Source organism: Lactuca virosa, chromosome 1 (genome assembly GCF_052849685.1).
Source record: "Lactuca virosa cultivar CGN04683 chromosome 1, Lactuca_virosa_CGN04683_v6, whole genome shotgun sequence".
NCBI classification, from domain to species: Eukaryota; Viridiplantae; Streptophyta; class Magnoliopsida; order Asterales; family Asteraceae; genus Lactuca; species Lactuca virosa.
Genome location: NC_136426.1, coordinates 202,974,786 through 203,002,777, shown reverse-complemented (window position 1 = coordinate 203,002,777; position 27,992 = coordinate 202,974,786). Strand labels below are relative to the sequence as shown.

The following is a 27,992-nucleotide window of genomic DNA, read 5'->3' as shown; positions in this document are numbered from 1 at the left end:
TGTGTTGCGAGAAGGCCGTTCGCCTTCATCTCCCTAACTGTGACAACCGTCAAATTTCGCTCAAGTCAAAGTCAAACAAAGTCAACAAGTCAAACCGGTCAACTCCATTAACCCTTGTATGTTAGGGTTTACATTATACAATTCGCTATTTCAATGAGAAAACATCATTTGAAAAATTCATGTGTTTGATTTTCCTTAGCCTTAACAGTGCTAAACAACAAACCAAAGCGATAAAACACTATTGCACAATCATCGGGATTGTGTAAGACACTAAATCATGGCTTAACGGGGTTTATGGACCTTTCGTTGCGAAGCCGGACACTCAAAAAGATCACAAACGAAACCTCTCACAATCTCTTTCACTCAACCTCTCTCTATTAAAATCTCTCCCAAATCTCTCCCGAATCTCTCCCAAATCTCTCTCAAAAGTTCCTTTAATTTTTTGTAATCATTCGGGCCATCCCGACCCTTAACTGGGTCAAAAACCACTTGAAACGGGGTAAAAACGGGTAAAATAGGCTTACGGACCCAAAACTGAAGCTTCAGGACCGAAGTCCCTGTCATAAAGGAAGACGACACACATTTGTCTGTCGTAACCTTACGACTCGCGTGTTGATGACACGCAATGAGTATCAAGGAAGCCCCTGTCATAAAAGAAGACGACATGCATGTTTGCGTGTCATAATTTTTCCGGTTTTTCGACTACGACTTCGTTTTAACTCCGTTTTTCATTATTTTAACGTGGGATTTTCACCCAAAACTTTATTTTATAAACTAAGGCCCCAAAATATATAAATCTCCAGGGTTTTTATAAAAATGTATTAAAAGAATTGGTGGTTGGACTAATTATTGAGGGAATATTTGCTTTTCCTTATTTTATGACAAAAGCAAGCCACCACCACCTCACTCTATGATCATCCACTCTTTCCCACTACTCCTTGTCACCTTAGTGGACCTTTACACCCAATCTCCAGCTCTTCCCATGTTCTAAGAGCTGGAGGATTGATCCTCTCTCCTCATTCTCCATAAAGTTCTTTCATTCTACACTTAGCAACCAAAGGACACTCTCCAAAATTCTCTCATCTTTTCTCTCAATTTCAAGAACTTCAAGGCTTTCTCCAGGGATTTCTTCCTTCAATTAGTAAGTATCTTCATCATTCACATAATTATTAAACTCCATTCTACTCAAATCATTGATATCTTACACAAATTCCATCTTATTCGGTGTTAGATTCTCGAATCATCAAGACATCTTCTTAGTGTTCTTGGGTTGAACACTTCCTCTATCTCACTTTCATCTACTGAAATCACATAAGGTGAGTTCATACCCATACATTTACATGTTTTTCTTAAGTTTTAAGGGGGGAATACAAGTAAAATCATCAAGAACACAATTAAACTTTTTCTTACAGATTACATCAGAAAAGATGGACGTTAATCACGGACTGTTTTGGTCAACTTAAATATTTTAGTTTTCAAAACTGTTTCAGGTGCAAGTAGTTCAAACTCTTAGCTTTAAAATGGCTACTTGCACATCTCCATATGATTTTTCTACAATTTATGGTGATTTTTACAAAACTGCCTGTCATTTCAGAGGCAAACCCGGACCAGTCTGTGATTATGAACATTTTCACCTCTGTTAGAGATCACTAAAAATCATGATAAAATTTACGAACAAACTAGACTCATATTCCAAACTCTCAAAATTTGCGGATTTGGATTTAGAGCTTTGATGATTTTTCTATAAATTTTCTAAGAACGGTAACAGAAACTGTTTTTAACGAAAAGTTGCTGTTAATTTCATTTCACCTTGTAACATGTTGAGCAAGGTGTATATCTTTATGTGATTATATGTTACTGCAATATATGACATTTTATCTTAATATTTAGACACACATCAGTTTACAAATGGATTTGGTCATATAAAATATAAAGAATAACAAGTGATTATAATCAAAGTACAATCGATACATTCATACATTAAATAAACTATTTTGAATATAGTTTCCATACATTACCACGTACTACCCTTGGTTGATAAACTATAATAGGTATAGTTTATGATACACTACATAACACATACATTTAAAAAGGGTACATTTATACAAAGGATATTTTCATTAAGCAAGGTACGGCCATACGGTACCAAGTTTTCATAACACGTAATTCCGTTAATGACTTTGTGAGACATTTACTTCAAATTACCATTAAGTCTTGTATTGTAACCAGAGTCTCCTTGAGGGAGAGCGTGATACTTGTGTATAGATCTATATTGGGTTTGACAAACCCACACCTAAGCTGCATGCAACAGCTAGACCGGCAGGTCTGGGGTGACAAATGTCATAACATTTCCGACGCCTGAAGAACGTCGTTTCAGGCCAACTAGGTCATAGCATGGTTATAATAACTCACATAAAGTATTAATAAACGTTGGAATTTACGGGAACTTCATTAAAATTTAACGAGTTTATGTCGATTTAAACTTGCATTGTTTTACTATAAATATGACAAATTACTTGTACATTTCGGTCTTTGGGTTTTAAGACTATATTTACACATTAAGGAAAATATTGGATTTTCTAACACAAATACTACTTTCACAAACGAAAGGCTTTTAATAATACCAAACAAAAGCTTATGAACTCACCAACCTTTGTGTTGACACTTTTTCAAACAACTTGTATTCTCAGGAAATCATTAAACAGGTAATCAAGTGCTTTTGAGGATGGGACGCTAAGGCGTCTACTATTTCATATTTTGTCAACATATTGTAATTGATTCGTAAACATGTAATTCATACAATGATGTAACTTTTTCAATTATATATATGTTGGTTGTGTTTGCTTGAATTACTATTACAATTGTTGTTATGATACTATACATGAAGTCCTCCACCCCCGGACGTTTCCGCCATCCTTGGTTTGGGGGTGTGACACTAACCACGAAACCCTAATTATATACGGGGACAAACCCAGTACGAACCTTCGTCTTATCTCGTGCATTAAGGCACAGAAGTATCTACAAAAGAAAGACTTGGCGTTTCTGGCTCACATAATGGATAAGTCCAAGGAAGAGGTCAATATTCGAGACATCCCAGTGGCTTGCGATTTCCCGGATGTCTTTCCTGAAGATCTTCCAGGGATACCCCCAGAAAGACAAGTCGAGTTCCGAATTGACCTTATGCCGGGAGCTACGCCCATTGCCAAATCACCCTATAGGTTGGCTCCTGCGGAGATGCAAGAACTGTCAAGCCAACTTAGCGAACTCTTGAGCAAAGGATTCATCCGACCTAGCTTCTCACCCTGGGGAGCTCCGGTCCTCTTTGTTAAGAAAAAGGACGGATCCTTTAGGATGTGTATTGATTACAGAGAACTGAATAAGCTCACTATCAAAAATCGCTACCCACTTCCACGAATCGACGATCTATTCGACCAGCTTCAAGGAGCAAGTTACTTCTCTAAGATAGATCTGTGATCCGGATATCACCAACTCAAGGTCCGGGAAGAGAATATCCCCAAAACCGCTTTCCGAACTCGCTATGGACATTATGAATTTGTTGTAATGCCCTTCGGTCTAACAAATGCCCCTGCCGCATTCATGGACCTGATGAATCGAGTCTGCCGACCATTCCTCGACAATTTTGTCATTGTTTTCATCGACGATATCCTAGTCTATTCTCGAAGCGAAGAGGAGCATAGCCGACATCTCCGGCAAGTCTTGGAAACCCTACGAACCGAGAAGTTATACGCAAAACTCTCTAAGTGTGAGTTCTGGCTCCGTAGCGTAAACTTTTTAGGTCATGTTGTCAGTTAAGAAGGGATACATGTGGACCCTTCTAAGATCAAAGCCATTGAAGGATGGGCAGTCCCAACGACACCCACTGAAATTCGTCAACTTTTAGGTCTCGCAGGCTATTACAGGAGATTCATTCAGAACTTCTCCAAAACAGCCAAGCCACTTACCATGCTTACACAAAAGGGCGTGCCATTTGAATGGACAGAAAAGCAGGAAGTTTCCTTCCGAACTCTGAAGCGAGCTCTCTGTAGTGCACCAGTACTATCATTACCAGAGGGAACAGAGGACTTCGTAGTTTACTGCGATGCTTCGAATCAGGGTTTAGGCCGTGTACTCATGCAGCGTGGAAAGGTGATAGTTTATGCATCCCGACAACTAAAGACACATGAGGTGAATTATACCACCCATGATCTCGAATTGGGAGCTGTGGTCTTCGCCTTGAAGATTTGGAGGCACTACCTTTATGGTACAAAGTGCACCATTTTCACCGACCACAAGAGTCTCCAACACATTTTAAATCAAAAGGAGTTAAACATGAGGCATCGGAGATGGGTTGAGCTGCTAAACGATTATGAGTGCGAAATCAAGTACCACCCAGGCAAGGCTAACGTAGTAGCTGATGCCTTGAGTCGGAAAGAATACTCAAATCGGCGTGTGAAGACTCTTTCAATAACCATTCAATCCCATCTGTTCTCGCAAATCAAAGCAGCCCAGTTCGATGCCATGAAGATAGAAAACAAAACAAGCGAAGCGTTACGTGGAATGGAAAAGAACTTCGAAGTCAAGGAGGACGGAGCATATTATTTCATGAACCGAATTTGGATCCCTAAACTTGGGGGATTCAGAGAGGTAGTCATGAATGAAGCCCATAAGACACGATACTCCATCCATCCGGGTTCAGATAAAATGTACTTGGATATCAAGCAACAGTATTGGTGGCCTAACATGAAGGCACAAATTGCCACTTACGTTAGCAAGTGCCTCACTTGTGCTAAAGTGAAAGTAGAATATCAGAAGCCCTCAGGACTATTACAACAACCGGTAATACCCGAGTGGAAATGGGAAAGGATTACTATGGACTTTGTGACCAAATTAACCAAGACAACAGATGGATTGGATACCATATGGGTAATAGTCGACAGGTTGACAAAATCCGCTCATTTCCTGCCAATAAAGGAGTCTTACAAGTTGGAACGATTGACGAGAATCTACATCAAGGAAATCGTGAGACTCCATGGAGTACCAATATCTATCATCTCAGATCGAGATAGTAGATTCACTTCACGTTTTGGCAATCGCTTTAAAAAGCGATGGGAACACAACTCGACATGAGCACTGCCTACCACCCACAAACCGATGGTCAAAGTGAGCGAACCATTCAAACGCTTGAAGATATGTTTCGCGCATGTGTGATAGACTTTGGAAGGTCGTGGGATACCCACTTTCCTTTAATCGAGTTTTCGTACAACAACAGTTATCACTCAAGCATCAAAGTTGCTCCTTTTGAAGCATTATATGGGCGTAAATGTAGATCACTGTTGTGTTGGGCTGAGGTAGGTGACACTCAGCTAGCAAGAGAACAGACACCAAGCAATGCATTAACAGGACCAGAAATCATACGTGAAACGACAGAGAAGATAATTCAAATCAGAGCTCGACTTCAAGCAACACGAGACCGACAGAAGAGCTACGCTGATAAACGGCGAAAGCCCTTGGAATTTCGAGTCGGGGATCGGGTGTTGTTAAAAGTCTCTCCCTGGAAACGGGTGATTCGTTTTGGGAAACGGGGAAAACTAAACCCACGGTACATTGGACCATTCGACATTCTTGCCCGAATCGGTCCAAGTGGCTTATAGACTGCAACTACCTGCTGAACTCAGCAGTGTACACCCCGTGTTCCATGTTTCCAATTTGAAGAAGTGCTTATCCGACGAAACTCTCGTCATCCCATTGGAAGAAATCGAAATCAACGAGCATCTCCTGTTCATCGAGGAACCAGTTGAAATCATGGACAGGGAAGTGAAGCGTACTAAGCAAAGTCGCATTCCGATTGTGAAAGTTCGGTGGAACGCAAAACGTGGACCGGAATTCACATGGGAACGCGAAGACCAGATGAAGCAAAAGTACCCTCACCTATTCTCGCATTATCAAATCTAGCTTCAAAAAGAATTTCGGGACGAAATTCCCTCTAACGGGGGGGATGATGTCACAACTAGGAATTTTAATGCTTTGTAAACAATAAACAAGGATAACATTGTAACTAAAACTTGAAAGCATATATGATGCTTATTCAATGACAACAAAATTCCATCAAACACTCTATACAAACACTCAAATAGTCAACAAAAGGTTGGAAACCCTAGAAATCCCGGTTTAAGTCCAATATGGACTAGGATTTCCTTATTGGGCCTATTGGACCAATAAGCTTCCAATTTGACTATTTTGGGCTTAGAACTCTTAAATGGGCTCTCATTGGAACCACTCTCATGAGACTTAACCTTTTTGGGCCTTATAAGTCTAAAATGGACTAGTTTACCTTTAATGGGCCTTGTTGGGCCATGACAAATCGAATTACCCTTAATGGACTCAAATCCATTCTTTTATGCAAGATTTGGGCCGTGAACTACTTTAAAGACCCAATGGGCCGAAAACCATCAAATGGGGCCTCATAATATGGGACTCAAGCACAAAAGGCCCAAACCATTCTTTTCCTTCTCCCTCTCTCGGCCCAAGTAGAAAACAAAAAGGGGGGGGGGGGAATTAAGGGGGTTAAGGAGGGTTAGCCACCTCCTTATTACATGTTGGACTTCCATGTAACTTCACTTGTCTCCATGCACCCATCCCTTCACTTCTCTCTCTCTTCTCCTTCTTCTACTCTCGGCCGAGAGCATCAACACACACACACACACTTAATTCATTTCCAAATCCTCTCAAGAACACCTTCATCCCTCTTTCAAAATTTTCGAGATTTAGGGCATTTCAAGAAGGTTTTCATCCAAGAATCACTCCAAGATACATACTTGTGGTAAGATCTTGTCAACATACTTTCTTTCTACAACTTAATCACTCTTCTTACCATCTTAAATTCTTGATCATACTCCCTAGAACTCTTCAAATTCGAAGGTCTCTTCAAGAAGATTGTTAGGGCCGAGAATCTAATCAATCTTTTCCATTTCTTCTACAAAACCGTGAGCAACTAAGCAAGGTGAGTTCATACCCCCTTGTTTTCGGTTTTTACTTGTTTTTTGGGGGAGAATACAAGTATTATGTGATTATCTATGTGTGTTTGCATGCTATATGTGATTTCTTTAGTTTTTGGTTGTGATAATATGTAATATTTGTTATATTTCGAGATCTATAGCAAAAAGGGTGAAAGAATCATAAACAAAAACATAATAAACAATATACATCATAGATCTAAGGGTCCTTAAGTTTAAAAAGTGAAAAACAAAACCAAAAGAACCTTACAAGTGTCATTTTTGCAAAAATAACAAAGATTGGGTATAAATTGTAAATTGTCGGTTTTATGAGTGTTATAAGTTGTTTATTTGTATAAAAGCTGATTTTTATGAAAATAACACTTTTCAAAGGGTCAAAAACATAAATTTTAGCTTAATGGGCTTAAAAGTGGGCCTAATAGGTTTTGGGCCCAAGGTTGCGAAAAAATGAGATTTTGAGGGGCTGAATTGGAAAACTTAACAAATTATGGGTCTAAAATGTAAATAAACTTTTTCAGGGGTTAAAAATGAGATATTACGAAAATTGGACTAAAAATGCAAAGTTTTTTATTTTGGGGTCAAAATTGTAAAACTTAAGGAATTTGGGCCAAAAATGTAAAATTTTTACAAATAAAGGCTGGATATGACAAATGCAATAGTTTTGGGCAAAAATTTCTATTCAAATAATATTTGGGTGGAAAATGTCATAAAAAATGGTTTAAGGACCAAAAATGTCAATTTTCGTAAAAAGGGACTAAAACTGTCATTTTTATAGAAAAAGGTGTCACAATGGTTAAACTAAACGTTTTTGGGCCAATTAAAACGACTATAACTTTTGGGGTTAAAAATAGCAAGTTTATAACGCATAGTTTTAAAAATATACATATATATGTTTAATAAAAACTTCGTTATAAATCAAACGTTAAAATATTTCGTTATTGCGAATAAAACATTTAACATACCACGAATACCAACAATACGAACTCAAACTCGATAAAACATAAGCGATTCAAAAGTTGGGCTCAATTACCTTCTATACGTGTTATTGGGCCTCTGTGGCCCAATATCATGTTTATTGGGCCCGATGTATTCACACATGTTTATTGGGCCTCTTGTGATCCAGTTACATGCCTAAGGGACCCTCAATGGCGTTTACATGCTATTGGGCCTCAGTGGCCCATTGGCATTGCTAGTAAGGTCCAAATAAATCATATGCGTACTGGACTAACGCGTCCTTCGTATACTCGACAACCTTAAATAACATACGTGATTAGTAGGGCCCCCGTAGTCCTCTTCTCTTCGTCTGTTACGCTTACCTCATATTCAAGTAAACAAAAATCAGGTCGTTAATCAAGGTTATTCAATTTCATTTGGATTAGTGAGTAATAACGGGCGACACCAATAAGTGTCGGTCGTAGTCTGTAGTTATAATCAAAGTCTCCTGGAGGGAGAGTGAGAGTTTGTGTATAGATCTATACGGGGCTGACTCCCCCACACCTAAGCTGTTCGCTACAGTTAGACTCGGCCAGTCTAGGGTGACAAAATCTTAAATCAATTCTGGCGTTCGGTAGAATGCCAAGACAGACGAACTAGTCATTATTATGCATGGTTATAACGACTCACATAGAGATCCAACACCATCTAAGTAATCATGGGAAATCATATTCATTCGTTGTGACGATACAATAATACAAAACGATCATACTATTTTATCGAAAAACATCGGGTTTTCCGGGGAAACAACATTATTCACTTGAACTTTCAATAACTATAATGCAAGAATTTATCATGGGAAACATATCATTTTTACACGTTTTGAAATTATTCACGCATATACTTATGGATCATCACACCTATTGTATAAACAATTGCCGTTTCATAAAAAAATCGGATTTTCTGGGTTTTACAAATTATACAAAATATTTTCATATCAAACCTGCTTATGAACTCACCAACATTATATATGTTGACGTTTTCGAAATAACTTGTATTCTCAGGTAACGGATAAGCTGAAGAACAATACCAAGTGTGTTAGGATGTTATGTTTTGAAAACTCTCAAACAATTTATGCTATGGATATGTAATATTTAGACAATGTACTTGATGTGAACAAGGTCAGTTGTAATGTATTAATGCATGGTGATGTTTATGTTATGTTTCATGTATATTCATTGTGATGATATTTCAATTTAAGTCACGCGAGCCCTCGGACGTTTCCGCCGTCTGGTTCGGGGGTGTGACGGTTTATGAGGAATGATCTAGCACAAAATGGAATAAATCAACTTGAGTTTAGTTAAAGACTTACCAAGACGATGATACTTGAGGCAAAGCTTCTTGAAATCCCATACCAAAGTCACGAAATTTGCAAGAGGAAGTGAGGGGATTTCTTGAAGTTTTGAGAGGAAATTAGGAGTGGAATGAAGTTTGAGATAATTTTATGAGGGAAGGAATGGCCTTAGGCCGAGAATTTTAAGGAGAGAAGAGAGAGAGGATTAGCTTGGTTCTTAAATGGAGGATTAGAGGGTTTGAACTTAGAAATATGTGAGGCAAATTGCATGGATAACCTCTAAACAACAATGAGGTGTCACTAATTTAAATTAATTCAATTTCTCTCTCTTTTATATATATATATATATATATATATATATATATATATATATATATATATATATATATATATATATATAACCGAGAATAAGGTGAGGGGTGAAAAGAAAAGGAATATTGGGCTTGAATTGAATATCAGCCGAAAATATAACGCCCAATAAGAAATTTTTCGGCCCATTGGGCCCACATACAAGTTTACGGCCCAAAAGAGTAAAAGAAATGGGTTTTCAGCCCAATGTGATTAAATAGGTGGGTTTTCGGCCCATAGAGACAAGTTGAGTGGTTTTCGGCCCAATAAGGCCCATGAAGAGTCTTATGGCCCAAAATACTATCGCTTAATGAATGTGGGTCCAATTAGGGCCCAAATAAGGATTCTTGGCCTAAAAGAACCAAGTTGAGGGGTTACTGGCCCATCAGGCCCAATAAGTGAATCCTGGTCCAACAATAGGTTTGAACCGGGAAGTTAGGGTTACAAGCCCAAAGTTGAGTGAATGTAGTGTATGGAATTAGGTTTAGAGCTTGCACGAGTGAGTTTTGATTCGAATTGTCATTTTTGAATGAATAATTTGTATAACATCATACTTAGGGTTACAAGATACACCAAAAGTTAATTACACATAGACATAATTTCCTAGCCTTAAAATACTAGTTGTGACAGTAATGCTATCATCTATACAATCGTCTAACAGTGGTGGGCGTACGCTTGTGATATCTTTCCTTTTCATCTTTATCCATGGAAACTTCAACCATACCAAAACATGCATTGCTCGTTGCGTATGCCTAAGTGCCAACAATGGTGTTTGGTAATGATCGGGGTACCTCAATGATCTCATTCGGTTATTCGGATGCATACGTAGGTAGAGACTGTCTATATGTAGGCCAAACCCAATAAGTGGGGGCAGGTTGAGCAATAACGCAGGGCCCTAAAATTGCCAAATTATGCTAAAATAACAATAAAATCAGGAAAAAAAAGGCGCCTGATTTCTGGCTCCATTCATGTTGTTGGCACACCGGTTCGTTGAAGGTTGAAGAGGACTAACAATTTTTAAGTTTTCAATACCATCGAGCATTGAACCGTCCCCCTCCTCTCTCTTAGTATTGAAGGAGAACGAGTTTTAATTTTATGATTTTTCTACACTCCCAAATCAGTAATATCGATCCATTGTCCATCATCTTCATCGAGTTTCTTTTTTATTCTTCTGAAATTGGTTCCAGACTTCCAGTGACATTGAATGTGTGAGTCATCATCCATTAAGAAGCTTAGAAGCAATAACATCTAATAAGATATCAAATTTTGATTTTCTAATTGCTTTATTTTGTCTATTTTTTTATATTCTGAATTTGATTTCTTCTATTTTATCTGAATAAGCCCCAAACCGATTTCTTTGTTTATTCTATCATACCCCAAAATCTATTTTTGAACCTTAATAATTTGATTTCGAATTTTCGATCATTGAATTAGACCCAAAAGTGTACTTTTACCGGATCCAAAAGTGTTTTTTTTTTTTTTGATTTCTCTTAACAAGTCTTCAATTTATGTTTTTGATTATTTTTTCATATCCAAGAGTAATGTGTATGTTTGTATGTGTAATGAGTGTAGGTAATTGAAATTTGAAAAAAGAAGTATAAACTTTTTGCTGGAAGCAACTTGACAAGAGCCTACTGCCTACAAGGTGCTCTTTTCCATTGTTTTTTCATATCATCGTTGTTTTATTTAACTAAAAAGTCCACGTATAATAACTATAAGAAGTAAAAAAGAAAAAGAAACAAAAAATAGAATAAAAGTACATGCTCAAAAGGGACCATGCATAAATTTATAAAAATATATTTAAAATAAATAAATAAATAAATAGATCATTCTAATGCTTCAATTGAACATGAAAATATCACAAAAGAGAAATGAAATTGGTAATGAAAATAATGTTACTAATGAGAATGAAAATAACACTAATGAGAATGAAATTGGTAATAAAAATAATGTCAACCATTAGAATGAAAATAACAATAATGAGAATGAAATTGATAATGATAATGAAAATAATGTCACTAATAAGAATGAAAATAAAACAAATGATAATGAAATAAAATTTCACTAACGAGAATGAAAATGATAATGAAAATAATACTAGTAATGAAAATGATATTAATGAAAATGGCCATAAATTTGTTCATCCTTTAAATATTTATGATCTACGTAAGTGGGATAATATTGACAATAAATTAAAAGAAAATTTAGTTGAAAAATGACCAATTAGAGAATTTATTCTTGTGTTTCCTAAAAATAGTTTATCTAGGCATTTTTCTTATGGTACCTACACCAAAAAACTATGTAATGGTGAAACAGGTGATCGGTTAGTTTATTCTAAACGAATAGATAAAGTGTATTGTTTTTGTTTTAAATTATTTGAACCTATTAATAATAATCAAATTTCTTTAGCAAATACCAGATATAATAATTGGCAACACCTTTTTGAAAGACTTGATGAACATGAAAATAATGCTCAAACATATTTTATGTGTGCGATCTTAGAATAAGCTAAGAGTAAGATTAGATAAGAATGAAATGATTGATAAAGACTTACAACAAAAATATATAAAAGAAAAAGAACATTGGAGACAAGCATATAACAAATAATAGCATATATCTAATTAAATAGACAAAACTTCAAAAATGGTCCCTGTGGTTTTCGAAAATATCAAGTTTAATCCCTAAGTTCAAAAAACCTCACAGATGGTCCTTGTGGTTTCAAAACTTTTAACATTTGGTCCTTCCGGCTCACTCCGTTAGCATTTCACCGTTAAGTAAGGGGCATTTTTGTCATTTCACTATCCAGGGACCATTTATGAGGTTTTATATTACTTTTTTTAAAAAAACAAATAAATAAATAAAATTTAATATGCAAGGGGTCCCACCCTCTCTCTCTCTCTCTCTCTCTTAGTTCGTCTCCTCCCTTTTCTCTCTTCTTCCCCATTCTTCTTCTTCCTCCAGAAAAAATCCCCCTGCTTCCCTGTTGTCTGCAAGCAAACAACTGCAACTCTGATGCCTGTCTCAAAACGACCTTCAACAAATTCTCTTTCTCTACATACGCTTCCTTTGATGCGTTTTCTGATTCTCCTCCTCGTGTTTGAGGATGTCTTAGAGCTTCCAATATCATTCCCTTGTTTGGTTCACTCACAGGGTTTGGTTTTGCAGGCCTTTCGTTAAAGAATACGGACCATTTATACTTTTTTAAAGAACCAAATGATTGTGATTTTGGGGTTAATGACTCCATTTGATTCATGTAAGACTTGATCTGATAACCATGAACAATAGCTGGTTGATGAACAATAGTTGGTTGATCATCGAACCCAACAGAATCCTGAGATTCGAAGACCATTAGAAGATGATTGAAAGCGAAGGCTATGGTATCGCTTTTCACCAGGGTCCATCACATTGAGGTTTGATCGTTGTGCATACGATTCTAGTATTTGCTTTTGATTCGATAACAATGAAGACGAGCTTGGGCCCTGGTGAACCCAGTAAATCGATTCAGTGGTCTTTTGCACACTATGATGTGTTGTTGCCTTCGAATTCATGTTCGCCTTTGAATTTATTCCGAGTAATTTGTCAAGTTTTCTTGTTTTTGCTTCCTGCGTTGGTTCACCATGGTAATAAGATATCAAATGAATGTTCATCTTTTATGGATTGACCATCTTTTCTAGATTTGATCTTGGAAGAAGATGATTCTCATTACAATCATGTGAATTTGATCATTTTGAAACAGCTGAACCCAAATCATCTTTTCCGACGATCTGCCACCATGGAATTGATACCTCACCGTTTTTCTCAATCTCGACCTAGCGTTGTTGCTAGCTAGTTTTGGTTTTGTTGGGAAGAAGGAATCTGTCATTCCGATCCTGTAGAAGTGTTATTAACTAGTTTTGACTCTTTCAAAAATGAGCAAAGAAAACCCCCAATAGTTACGATGGTTGTTGTTGCAACGTAGATGAAGATTGGAGTTAGATTAGGTCTAAAAAAATCGTGATCAGTAAAAGGGAAGCGGGGGGGATTTTTTTTCTGGAGGAGGAAGAAGAAGAAGAAGAAGAAGAAGAAGAAGAGAGAGAGAGAGAGAGAGAGAGAGAGAGAGAGAGAGAGAGAGAGAGAGGGTGGGACCCCTTGCATATTAAATTTTATTTATTTAAAAAAAAAATAATACAAAACCTCATAAATGGTCCCTGGGTAGTGAAATGACAAAAATGTCCCTTACTTAACGGTGAAATGCTAACGGAGTGAGCCGGAAGGACCAAATGTTAAAAGTTTTAAAACCACAAGGACCTTCTGTGAGGTTTTTTGAACTTAGGGATTAAACTTGATATTTTCAAAAACCACAGGGACCATTTTTGAAGTTTATGGCATACCACAGTTCTCTATGATAATCTGTTCTATAAAAATAATCGTGTCACCCTAAATCGTTCAAATACAAAAAAATAAATAAATAAATAAAATAAAATTGATATATTAAGAATTTTAATTTTCTCTTAGATGGCACGTTTTTTACGATAAACATAAGCTTCTATTAATCAAATTGGTTATCATTGTTCATTGATTTTATCTGTCCACTTACTCTTTCTTCTTTCTTCTCAGTTCCAAGTTTGTTTACTAAAGTGGAGTGGTTTGGTAGCTTTTTTTCTTAGCTCTGTGTCATGCAATTTGGGTATATGGATAAATAACCGACCCAACCCGAAACCCAATCCACTCTTGATCTGGTCCTCATCAAAGTTGCAAATTGAAATCGCCCAATCTCTATAATTTGCATAATCCATTTTTCACGAGTGACAAAAAATTAATTAAATCACTTGTTGCCTAACATCAATTTATCCATGATCAACCGCCCTTCTTTCTCAAAACAACATTAATATCTACCATTTGATTCCAAATTAAACTATTTAAATGATTTAATACTAGACTTTGTCAGATTAGAGTGAAGCTGTAATGGAATATTAAGAAAATTTATAATAAAATAGATGTTGATTCGGGAAAATGAACCAAAATAAACAAATGATTCAATATAACAAAATCATCATATATGTATTTACCTCGATAGTAAATCTCTCCCTTATATGCCACATACACGATGTCTTGTAGTTAGGAAGACAAGTAGAATAGCTTCTATGATAGAAGGATCTTAATCCTTGGAGTAAATTACACGAATGGTCCCTATGATTTGGATAATTTGCATGTTTGGTACCTAATTTGTTTTTTTAACTCGGAAGGTCCCTACAGTTTGTTTTGTTGCGCGTTTGGTCCGTGATTTACCTAAAAAGACTTTTTTGTCCTTGATTTTTTAATTTATTTAAATAAGGTGGGATAGGTAAGGTAATGTGAGATGAAAGTGGGGTTGGGGGTGTGTTTATTTAAATAAATTAAAAAATCAAGGGCAAAATAGTCTTTTTAGGTAAGACAGGGACCAAACGCGCAACAAAAACAAACATTAGGGACCTTTCGAGTTAAAAAAATAAGTAAGGGACCAAACGTGCAAATTATCCCAAACCATTGGGACCATTCGTATAATTTACTCTAATCCTTGAAAAATATATTCACATATTTACCAAAGGTTTTCTTAAAACGCCGGTAACAACCACTTATACAAATTAGGGATGAGAATTTGGCCCGAAAATCCGAACCGAACCGAGAACCGAACCGAATTAGACCCGAATAAGCAATTTGATTCGGTTTTCGGGTATCTATATAAGGCTTATTCGGTTTTTGGGTTATTCGATCCGGGTTACCCGAATAAGGGCTTATTTGGTCCAAAGAACCGAACCGAATATGAAGAGTCGTTTTTTTTTCCTTGCACAATTACGTATTCGGTTCTGTGATGTGCATCTGTTCTTCAACAAGTTTTTGAGAAGTTGATTAAGTTGAAGAATCCACAAAAAGATCCTATGCTCAACTCGGAAGTCATTTTGAAGGCTAAGGTCTTAATACGAGGTCTTCAACAAAGATTTGAGAATTTTTTTTATTTCTACAAATCAAAGTTTGACAATACCGACTCTTCTCAAAATCAAACACATGGTCATGAAGATGTAGTTGTGATTGATGATGAGAATGACTTCATGGGTGATTTAATAGTACAAACTGATTACCCATCGGCATCAATGGAAACGGACTTGACACGATACCTAAACGAGCAGCCAGTTAAATACAATAAAGATTTTGATATTCTACTTTGGTGGAAACAAAATGCATCTCGTTACCCTATTGTATCCCGTATGGCGAAAGGTATAACTTTATTATTTGTATACTTTTTTTTAATTATATTTTAACATTTTCTATGTTTATGCTGATAGATATTTTGGGACTGCAAATCTCTATCGTGGTGTCAGAGGCGGCGTTTAGTACAAGCGGGCGGATATTGGATCCATATCGAACAAATTTGTCTGCAAATATAGTAGAGGCTTTGGTTTGCACTCAAGATTGGGTAAGGAAATCAAGAAAGCCAATTGTGGACAACATTAATGAAATTTTGAAAGACGATGAGGTCGCGAAAGCTTTAGAAGAGGCGATAAAGAACAGAGATGGAAAGGGAAAACAACCAATTAATATTCCCGAATAGTTAATTCGTGTTTGAAAAATGTTATTTTGGATATTAGATAAAAACTTAAGATTCATATTTTAATTTGGGTGTTGAATGTTTAATGTTTAACTTATATACTTATAGATAGATTTTTGGGTGTTTTGGATGTTTAATATATAAATTATTCCAAAAATCATGTATTGGTTAAGTACACTTTCTTCATATATCATGACCATGTGTTCATCAAATTCACCAATGAATTGAATTGGTATATGTTTGCAAGTTTTTAAACCAACAGAAGTAACACTTACTTTGTCAAATCCATCCCAAGATTTGTATAATAACTTGAATGGTTTAGCGTTACCTATGTTTATGTTAGATATGTCATGGACCACTTGATATGAGAATATGGCATCTTCCTCTGAGAATTTAAGATATGTGAATCTTCATGATAACATTTTATCAATCATGGTTTTATCTATATATCTTGAAGAGCATATACCATAACTTTATTCTCATGGTTCATCTTGAATTTTATTAACGCTATACCATAACTTGATGTTGAGAATATGGCATCTTCCTTTAAGGATTTAAGATATGTGAATCTTGGTGATAACATTTTATCATTTATGGTTTTATCTATTTATCTTGAAGAGCATATACCATAACTTTATCGTCATGGTTCATCTTGAATTTTATTAACGCAAGCTTGAGAACCAATAATTCTGATGGGTGATTTTGAGTTTGATTATTACCGTTTTTATACTATCAACTATTTTTATTTTTTCAAATGTTGCCTAGAACGTAATAAGTACTTATGGATATAATCTTCACCTTTCTTCATAGTAGTGACATTGCACAATCTTTAAGAGCATATTTCATGTAGAACTTAGGTGATCCACTAGGGCTCAGATGTGTTGACATTGATTCAGCTTTACTGTTGTTAAAAAACTACTTGTGTCATCTTTAATGGTATAATCCTTGCACAATTACACATCAAATTGGCAACATTCTATCTCATCATCCACCCCTATAGATATAGGAATGTTTAAATGAGAACAAAAACAAAAGTTGAGAACACGATAACAAATTTCGACCACATAACTTTCAACATTTCATTATATAAAAAAATAATATAATATATCAAAATTTATTATTTTTTATTCTTTATAAATGGACATCCATACCGATATTTTTTTCTTTCAAAATACAATTTCTTATTTTTTTATTTTATAAAACTCTCATCATATGTAATATCCGCATATAAATAAACTTTGTATCTTGTTTTCATTATAATACATATGATCCGCATATAAATAAACTTTGTATCTTGTTTTCATTATAATATATTGGTTATTCACATCATCACATGTAAACAAAAAAGGACTTATAATAAAAATCAGATACATAGTTTAATAACTTGTAAATAACACAAATGACGAGATTTGGTGTAAAAAAAATTTCCATTTTTATAAAAAAAAAATATTATATTCATATAAACGTCTATTTATATAGAATAAAAAAATCACAAATTTTGATGTATTCATAATTTTTTTCGAAAAAAACAACATTTTAAAATAGATGTCCGACATATTCATTATCTTGTTCCCAACCTTTATATTGTTCTCATTTGAACGTTCTCCTATAAGCATTTTGGAAAAAAAGTAAAAAACTGATACTCGAATGACCTTCCTGTATACGATTTGGGTAGATCGCTATGGGTTAATCACTGGTATTGAAAACAAGGTAATCTGTTTACTCGTATTATTTTCAAGAGTAGATTACACGAATGGTCCCTATGGTTTAGGGTAATTTGCGTGTTTGGTCCCTAACTTATTTTTTTACTCGGAAGGTCCCTACTATTTGTTTTTGTTACACGTTTGTTCCCTATCTTACCTAAAAAGACTACTTTGCCCTTGATTTTTTAATTTATTTAAATAAACACACCTCCAACCCCACCCCCTCACCTTACTTTACTTACCCCATCATTTTTCTCTATTTAAATATTAGTCTTTTTAGGTAAGACATGAACTAAGCAAGTAACAAAAACAAACATTAGGGACCAAGCGCGTAATAAAAACAAACAATGGGGCCTTTCGAATTAAAAAAATAAGTTAGGGACCAAACATGTAAATTACCCCAAACCATAGGGACTATTCATGTAATTTACTCTATTTTCAATTCGGGTATAAGGTATGAAATTTTACGGAATTGCTTAAAGAAAGCAAATATTCCCTAGGTACTTAACATCTTAACTCTCTACCCTTCCCTAAAACACACCAATAACCATATTGTTCTTGAAACGCAATTATGAGAGAACCCTAACCAAAACCCATGACAAACCCTCCCGCCTTTCGGTTATCAAGGTTTTTCAAAATCCAAACTACACATTCACCAACTTCTGTAAAATTTTAATTCTGTTTCTTATGCAATTTTAATAGTTTTAGTGGGCATCCATGATAAATTATAGAATTTTCAGTTTTTTTTTTTTTTTTTTTTTTGGCATTTTTAAGGGTTTTCACTGTGGTTTTCACTTTTCAAGGCTTCGTTTCATACATCTTTCAAGTACAAAACAAGTTGATATATTAAAAAAGTTTCTATTTGATGGCATATGTTGACTATAAACATAAGCTTCTATTAATCAAATTGGTTGCCATTTTTTATTCATTTTATATGTCCACTTACACTTTCTTCTTCTTTCTAGTCCCCACGTTTCTTTGCTAAAGTGTCTTGGTTGCTTCTTTTTTTCTTAGATATGTAATTATTATTTTTCTATGTAATTAAGGTATGCGTATAAATAACCGGCCAACCCGAAATGCAATTCGATTCCGGTTTAAGCAACATTTTAAAACAGAAAATACCTGATTAACCTAAAATTCAAAAAATATACCCGAACAACAACCATGTATAGCCATAAATAAGCTAAACCAAAATTTGTATATATACTAATAATTCAATTCTTTATTTTTATACTAACATCACAAAATATTTTTTTAATGTTTTTGTATTTGTTTATATCTGTATGTGGGTCGATAAGGATCTAGTTGGAATATGTCTGGTCTAAGGGAATAAGAAAAATGATGTTAATGAATAAACGGTGGTAATAAAAGCCACCGTTGAATATGGATGGTATCTTTCATCATTTGCACGACATACACATGCATTAAAATAAAGTAATAATTACGAAAAGAAAGTTATGAGTTAACAAAATAATTTCTAGATAAACATCAGATAACAGTTATATTATTAGCAACAAGATTATCTTAAAATACCCTATCAAAATCAACGTTATTTAAGAACAAGTTGTAACAATACGAATAACGAAATAAATAGAGTGTTACAGACAAGTGAAGATTTGGTAGAGATGGATTTATTTGTGTCCAAGTACAATGTCTGATATGTGAGACATGAATGGAGAGATGATATCAAAATCAAATTAGATTTTGATTGAGTGTGAATCAGACAAAACAACATCGAGTAGAATGAATTGAAAGTTAGACATGTAACATGATTAGATAAAACATCCATGATTACTAGTAATCTTAATTAGCAAAATCCTAAATCAGTCTAAATCCTACCAACTCTTTTTCTTTAGGCATCTATGGTTATTATCACCAACTTCTAGAGGACCCCATTAGTGGGCAGCCTAGCCAATCTCATCTTTCATAGTGGCATACAATCTCACCCCACTTGTCCCCTTATCATTCACAAAGATATGTCCTTACTCCTCACTACTCCACTTGTACCCTATGCATCAACACTTGTACATTCATCACATCATCCTAAATTCTACAAAAAAAAATTATTCTTCCATTTACAATCAGGTACAATCAGGTACACAGTGACCCCCTAGTGCCTGTAAGGAGGTTAATTTATTGGAACTGAAACTATCACACTGCAGACTGCTGATATTTTTTTTTTTGTTTTGATTTTGTCAATGGTCGGTGAGTATGTAGAGAATTAGGTCAAATTAGGTTTTGGACCACAAAATGGGAGTAGGGTTTGATGGTTGAGATTTCACACAACATAGCCCACAAAGGAAAAAGGGTCAAGTGTGTTGTGGTAAGGAGGGACAAGATATGGATCTTAGCATCCAATGGACAACTTTGAGCATTAAATATTCCATAAAAAACTCATATATGTCACAACATCATTCAAGGCACTACACCCCAACTTCACCATTTTATTTTTTTACAATTTTAAAAGAATTAAAGCCAAGGAATAGCAACGTACTTTCTTAAATTTTATAGCTTCTTGCTTTCATTTCTCTTAAGCATTCAACATTAGACACTTCACCCTTTTAATAAGAAAATATAGTAATTACGTTTTTGGTCGAGTTTTTTCAATTTTGGTCCATTAAAGTTTTCTTTTGCCATTTTGGTTCTTATTTGAGGTTCTTGTAACATTTTTGGTCCCTGTTCAAGGTAAAATGACTTCCAAATTTCAAAACTCAACTATACTTAAGGACCAAAAAATATATTGTATTATGAAAAGGAAAATAGCAATATTTTATATAAAGTAAATTGAAGCATGTTAAACTATATAAAAGTAAGATGCTAAAAAAGGATGTAACTTTCTTACTTGGATTAAAACTAAAGCATGGGTGATTATGGGCACCAGATATTGATGTCTTCTAATGACCTGTCAACTCTTCAATTGTCCATACACCATTGGTTGAAAGAGGTCCCAAAAACTTTATTGAAATTCGCATGATTTCATGGACCCCACACTGCCATTTTAATTCCCGCAAATCAAAACTAAAACTAAACCGCTACTAATCTTTAGACACCTGTAACTATGTAAGAATGTATCTTTTTCCTAAAAATTGGCAAATAGATAGTAAAAGGGAAGTTAAAAAATATGGTTGTAACTGTAACCAAATAAGTGCAAAGATTGCAAAATCTTTCTTTTTTCTTGTGACTTTTTCCATGAAAAAGGAAGCTAAAAAGGCACCCTTGGGAGTCAGAAACTTTTAAAGGAGACAGTCTACACACGGATCCTTATCAAATCTCTTTAAATCCCCTCCTCTTTTCTTTATTTCTAGCCAGAAAAAAAAAATAAGAATGAGATCTTTATCATTCTTCATAAGAAGCGTTAGTTTCACAATCATGTTGCTAAGTTTCTTAGCAATTCAACTAAACCTCTGTTTTTCCAACACCCAATTTTCCCTCCCGGATTTACAAATCAACGGGCATTTCACTTTCACCAACAACGAATTTGCGGCGAAAGATTACGGAAACCAATATCAATTCCTTCCTTTTGCTGTCCTGCACCCTGAGTCAGTGTCTGACATATCTGCAACCGTGAGCCATGTGTGGGACCTCGGGCCAGGGTCTGGGCTCACGGTTGCAGCCAGGGGGCATGGACACTCGATTCAGGGTCAGGCTCAGGCGCACAGAGGGATTGTGGTGAATATGGAGTCGTTGAAGAAACCGAAAATGGAATTTGAATTTGGTTTTGATTTTGGATATGTTGATGTTTCGGGAGGGGAGTTGTGGATTAATATTTTGAAGGAGAGTTTGAAGTTTGGATTCGCGCCAAAATCTTGGACGGATTATTTGCATTTGACGGTTGGAGGGACGTTGTCGAATGCGGGGATTAGTGGTCAGGCGTTTTGGCATGGTCCTCAGATTAGTAATGTCCGCCAGCTTGAAGTTGTTACAGGTTTGTATAAAATATAAATATATAAATATATAAAAATAAAAAAATGTATAATTTATTAATATAATATTAATGATTTGGGGATAAAGGAAAGGGAGAGGTGGTGACGTGTTCTGAGGAACAGAATGCGGATCTTTTTAATGGTGTTCTTGGAGGGCTTGGGCAGTTTGGGATAATTACACGGGCAAGGATTTTACTTGAACCGGCTGCGGAAATGGTAATTTGTTTGTTTTTTGATATAATAAAAAAATGGGAAAATAAAAAAGGGTGATTTTGCGGTTTTAACGATTTATACTTTTTTTTTTTTTAAAGTTTCGTACATTTTTTCAGTCGAACCATTTTGACTTAATATGACAGGTCAAAATGGGTACTTCTGTAAATTACTAGTCAAAATGATTGATTTGGAAAAATGTTGGAAACTTTTATGGTTTAATTGGAAAAAATAAAGTAAAAGTAGTTAAATCGTAAAAATGCTGAAATATAATTTTTTTTTTTACTTGAAAAATTCAAAATGTAAAAAATTTACCAAATACTTGAATTATTTTTTGAGCAATTTTGTGGTTTGACACTTTCTTTTTTTTTTTTTTTAGATCAGACCATAAATGTTTCAGATATTTTCTCAGTTTAAACATTTTGACCAGATATAACAGGTCAATATAGTTAATTTGGAAAATTCTCAAAAAAATTTAGGGTTCGATTGGAGAAAAAAAAAGTATTAGTGGTGTAAAACTGCAAAACTGAAAAAAATAAAATGTTTTTTTTTTTTTTTGTAATTCTCCTTGAAAAATTCAAAATTTACCAAATATATGAATTATATATTGAGCATTTTTGTGGTTTAACAACCACTTCTAACTTTTTTTTTTTAAATCAGACCATAAATATTAGTGGCTAAACTGCAAACTGCAAAAACTATAATGTTTTTTTTTTTTTGTAATTTTCCCTAAAAAGTTAGAAATTTAAGAAAGGTTTACCTAATATTTGAAACGAATATGAACAGGTGATTTGGATCAGAGTGTTGTATTCAGATTTTTCAACATTTACTCGAGATCAAGAGCGATTAATATCCGCAAAAAAATCATTTGATTATATAGAAGGACTTGTAATTATAAACAGAACAGGTCTTCTCAATAATTGGAGATCATCTTTTAACCCAAAAGATGATGATGAAGCAAGTCAATTTAAGTCAGAAGGAAAAACCCTTTTTTGCCTCGAGTTAGCAAAATACTTCAATCCATCAGATAACACTGGTGAGATTTATGAGGTGAGATAAATGTGAACCAAATACAAACCAGTTTTGATTTTGATTTATTAAAGTTTTAGTGATTTAAATTGATACAGGAAATTGAGAGCATGTTATCTGAGTTGAGGTATATACCATCAACAGTTTTTATGACTGAAGTTACATATATAGAGTTTTTGGATAGAGTACATACAGCAGAGATAAAACTACAAGCAAAAGGGTTATGGGATGTTCCACATCCATGGCTAAATCTTCTTGTTCCAAGTAGTAAAATTCAGAGATTTGGTGATGAAGTTTTTGGGAAGATTTTAGCAGATACAAGCAATGGCCCTGTCCTTGTTTACCCCGTCAACAAATCAAAGTAACTTTTTTTAGCCCTTGTACTATTTCAGATTGGCAAATCAACCCCTCTACTTTATAAAATTACACAATGATGAATGTTGAATACGTGGAACTGGGTTATTATTATATACTTTCATCGTTTGTTTACGTATTCAAGTGGAATATGAAGGAATTGGAATGTGAGATTCAATTTTTTTTTATCGAGAGACAAAAATACCCTTATAATATAGGGTTAATCTCATAAAATACCTTATATGATCTATGTTTTTTCCTGATTTTTAAAAAGATCTTGTGTTTTTTTTTTCCAAAAAAAGCCCCCAGCTTTGTCTTTTTTTCCGAAAAAAACCCTCAACCTTCTAACTGTTTCCGAATAAACCCTCGACTTTTTTAGCTTTTCCCGAAAAAACCCTCAACCTTTTTGAAAAAAAAAATGACTAAAAGGACCGGATCGGGAAAAATGAAAAAATGTAAGGTCTTTTTCAGGAAAAATAAATAAACTTGAGGTTTAATCCGGAAAAAAACACAAGATATAAAGTCTTTTATACGATTAACCCTATAATATATACTGAAATAAATAAAAACAATTTCAATTGTATATAATTACAATTGATAAAAGGGTTAATCTCATAAAAGACCTTATATTTTGTGTTTTTTCCGGATTAAATCTCAAATTTATTTTTTTCCTGAAAAAGACCTTGTATTTTTTTAATTTTTTCCGATTTGGCCCTTATAGTCATTTTTTTCCAAAACAAATGGTAAAATGTGTGGGTTTTTTCAAGAATAACTAAAAAAGTCAGGGTTTATTTAGAAGCATTTAGAAGGTTGATGGTTTTTTTCAGAAAAAAATAAAATACAAAGTTGAAGGCTTTTCGGGAAAAAAAAATTTGAGGTTTAATCCGTAAAAAACACAAAATACAAGGTCTTTTATGAGATTAACCCTTATATATATATATATATATATATATATATATATATATATATATATATATAAAACTATTAATTTTTTAAAACTAATTTCACGATTTGATAGATTCAATTGCTTACAAAAACATTTAGTGAAGCGGAGGGGGTAGTTTTGCAAAGGAGAAATTGTACAGGGGGGTGAAGTGAAACTTATGTAAACTTTTTTTTTTTTTATATTTTTCAGATGGAGCAACAGGAGTTCAGCAGTAATACCAGATGAAGATATATTCTACTTAGTGGCATTTCTATCACAAGCAAATCCTTTATCCACCAAAGGAAAAGATAGTCTACAACATCTACTGAGTCAGAATAAAAAAATCTTGGATTTCTGCAAAGAAGCCCACTTAGGAGTCAAACAATATTTACCACATTTTCTCACACAAGATGAGTGGAGGGCCCACTTTGGTCAAACATGGAAGACTTTTCAACGGAGGAAAATGGCTTATGACCCATTAGCAATCCTTGCTCCTGGCCAGAGAATTTTTCAAAAGGGTATATTGGACTTATGACCAAAAATAAAAATCATAATTATTTTGAAAAGTCGAAAATGACCTTTCAAAGCAACGTGTGGTAGTGGAGGAATTTGAAAAAGAAAAAAGAAAAAAAAAATCATGACCTCCATATCATTGACTCAAATTATCACAGGAGTTGACTTGGATTTTCTTTTTCTACTTTTTTGGGAAATTAACTCTTTTTTTTGAAAAGAGTTGGAAAATTGGGAATTTGGGTCAACAGAGTTTCTTGGAAGAGTCAAAGTTCATTCTTTGAGATTAAGTGCTTCTTGATTTGAATACTAAAGTCAAAAAGGCACTTAATTGATTCTAAATTTGATGTAAATTATCTTACAAGTTATAAGAAAATCTTTTTCTTTCTGACATAGTATTGTTTATATTGTGTAATGTAGTTATATTAAGTTCTTTGACTCTTTGTAAATTTGTAATATATATATATATATATATATATATATATATATATATATCAATCTACAAGCTAAATATAGCCTTTTTAATCCGAAAGTCAAAGTCAAAGTCACAATTACAACATTGTATTTTCAATTTTTTTCTTATGAAGGCATTGTACTTTGACAAATCTCCAATCTTTAATTATTTGTCTTATTAGGATATTTATTGTTCATGTTGTTGTAGGCTTGTAGGAGTGTTTTTACACAATAAACATACTTAAAATAGTTCAAAACTAATATTAATATGTTTAAAATAATAAGATATAATGTATTAATGGACTACATCAACAATAATAAGATACTTATAAAGTTCATTGTCAAGGGTGACTTGGCATATCATGAAAATAGTGGAATTTATTTCATTAAATGCCAAAATGCCTCTCCACTTGGAATCTTTCCCTTCACTCTTTTCTAATGACTTATATCATGACTTGAATGACATTTGCATCACAATCTAGAGTGAAATTTTCACACTTTGTAGATTTTTGTTTGGCTTCTAAATCTATCAAATGATTTAGAATGTAACTGATTTCTCGATCAAGAAGCTTTTTAAGTACTTGTCAAAGTATTTAAATTACCCTTTTATTAATTTCGTGTTCATGAAACTTCTTTAAGACTATCTTTAGGTAAAAAGATAAATTTAATAACAGAAAACAAAGAAAGCAGCATAGTGCAATGTTAATAATAGGTTTCGAAAGGGTATTTCAGTCATTTATACAAATTAAAAAGGATTGGAATTAAGTTTCATGAGTTTAAGGATAGACAATTGAACTTCATCACTGGTACTACTTTCGAAATTCCAAAAGGATCACAATTCCATAGTCATTTTGCATATTAATTAGTGTGTAATCTTTAAAAAGTTGTCACTGAAAAAAAGAAAAACTTGAACAAAAAATAGGTGAAATTGGAATCTTTATAGTAATAATGATTGAGAAGTTGAACCACATAATGTTGGTGAATTGGAAACCCTTTAAATGAACTTTATGTCTTTGATTGAATAGTAGATTACTATTTACTGCAGGAAATTTCATTATGATTTTGATGAAACTCCAGTTAAAACTCTAGGGCTGGAATCAAGGAGACAGTATGCACCATAAGTGCAATATTGACATATCTACTGACAAAACATCACTGGCCTATATGGACTTGAGGAGCATCCAAAAAGGGAAGTAGCAGCTTTTTCAGATTCCAATAATGACTACCACATGGTTGAATACTTGAATGGCATATATTTGACACTAAAAGTTATATATTCTAGACTTCTAGTCAGCTTACCTTTTATTCATATATAAAAATAAAATAAAAAGTTACCTAGTATGCTCCCTACTACCTTTATCAGGATGCTAGAAGACCAATGAATCTCAAAAAATTCAGCAAAGATAATAGTCAATTAATTGATGATCAGAATATTGACATTTACCTGTAAGATAGTACTTCCCATGGGTAGACCTGACTCTAGTTTCTCTGTGACAGATATCAAGCTTCACTGGAATTTGTCATGCTTGCTGTGGTTGAATTTGGTATCAGTAAGTAACATTTATAGTCAATGAAAATTTAGGAGTTATAAACCATGAATCAAAATGAATTAAGGACCAAGAATTGATTGTTTCAGTTCAAAGCAAAATCAAGATTAGTTGCTTACAATGACTTGCAGCATATTAAGATATAAAATGTTATGTTGTAATTACAAGAAATCATCTCAAACAATGTGTATCGATGTGTTGTGTAACAGATCGAGTAAATGATGGACACTTTACTTCCGCAAATATGTATACTTCTGTAAATCAACAAATACTTGCAGTTTATGTCATTTCGATTCACGGAAGAATACCTGGAAGGTCGAGATTGTAGTTCTTCGGCCTTGAGCTGTAGCTGTTGGAAATGCATTGGAATCATATCGGCGATCGGTTTCTTTTCCTTCGCGGAAGTGAGGGTTTAGAACGAGTAGCAAACTAGCAATTGATTAAGAAAACATATTCGAAATTTCGCACTCTTCAGAAGCATATGGTGTTTCTTCTGGAATCCGCAGATTGCAATTTACACTTCGAAAACTAAGCTTCCATTCCCCAAAATGTAGATGATCGACGAGTCTACCGATGAAATGCTAGTCTTTTCCCTTCGATATATTTCAGTTTATTCACAAACGCAGGTCGAGTTTGCTTGAAAAGGATTTAAAGTTCATTTGGGGGAAGCGGCGTCGCCGCAGCGATTGGTGGCGGGCACTGTAGCACCACCTGGCAATTAGATAATGACGAGAAAAAGGATCTTAAATAATTTTATTAGAAAATAACCTGTCAATTTTCTAAGACTTTTTAGAGAACAAGTATTTCAAAAGGTAAACAAGTTTTCAAAATATAAAAAAATAATAATAATAAATCATTGTTACTTTTTTAATACATAAAATATCATTAACCGACTATCATAGGTAATAATCATGTTACTCGGTTATGAAAATGTATAAAAAAAACCATTGTTTTTTTTAGTGCATAAAAAGGTAACGAAACTTCTAAAATGTTAAAAAAAATATCATTGTTGTTTTTTTTTGTACAAAAAATATCATTGTTGCTTTTTTAGTACAAATAAACCTCATGGTAACCGGTTACTTCAGGTAAACGGAAAAATGATTTAAAAACATGACGAAGTTTTCA

At 34.1% G+C, this 27,992-nt stretch overlaps 1 protein-coding gene and 1 long non-coding RNA gene across 8 annotated transcripts in view; one reads left to right on the top strand and one right to left on the bottom strand.

Annotated features, from left to right (window-relative positions):
- LOC145163909 (uncharacterized) overlaps positions 1–27,610 on the bottom strand; it is a 47,017-nt gene extending 19,407 nt beyond the window's left edge. The window contains exons 1-4 of one of the 7 annotated variants that reach the window (XR_013739756.1): positions 27,176–27,610; positions 26,765–26,849; positions 20,759–20,906; positions 19,456–19,966 (exon numbers count right to left, since the gene is read on the bottom strand). This is a non-coding gene — a long non-coding RNA (uncharacterized LOC145163909). Of the gene's footprint in view, positions 1–19,455; positions 19,967–20,758; positions 20,907–24,746; positions 24,852–26,764; positions 26,850–27,175 lie in introns of those variants that run through there. The other 6 variants (XR_013739758.1, XR_013739757.1, XR_013739761.1 and 3 more) reach the window with 6 other exon arrangements.
- On the top strand, positions 21,158–25,260 carry LOC145163907 (cytokinin dehydrogenase 6-like). The gene is made up of 5 exons (XM_079082651.1): positions 21,158–21,841; positions 21,928–22,055; positions 22,836–23,099; positions 23,177–23,439; positions 24,568–25,260. Exons 1-5 carry the CDS (start codon positions 21,241–21,243, stop codon positions 24,890–24,892), a joined length of 1,581 nt encoding a protein of 526 aa, XP_078938777.1. The 5' UTR covers positions 21,158–21,240; the 3' UTR covers positions 24,893–25,260.
- Positions 27,611–27,992: the final 382 nt, after the last annotated feature.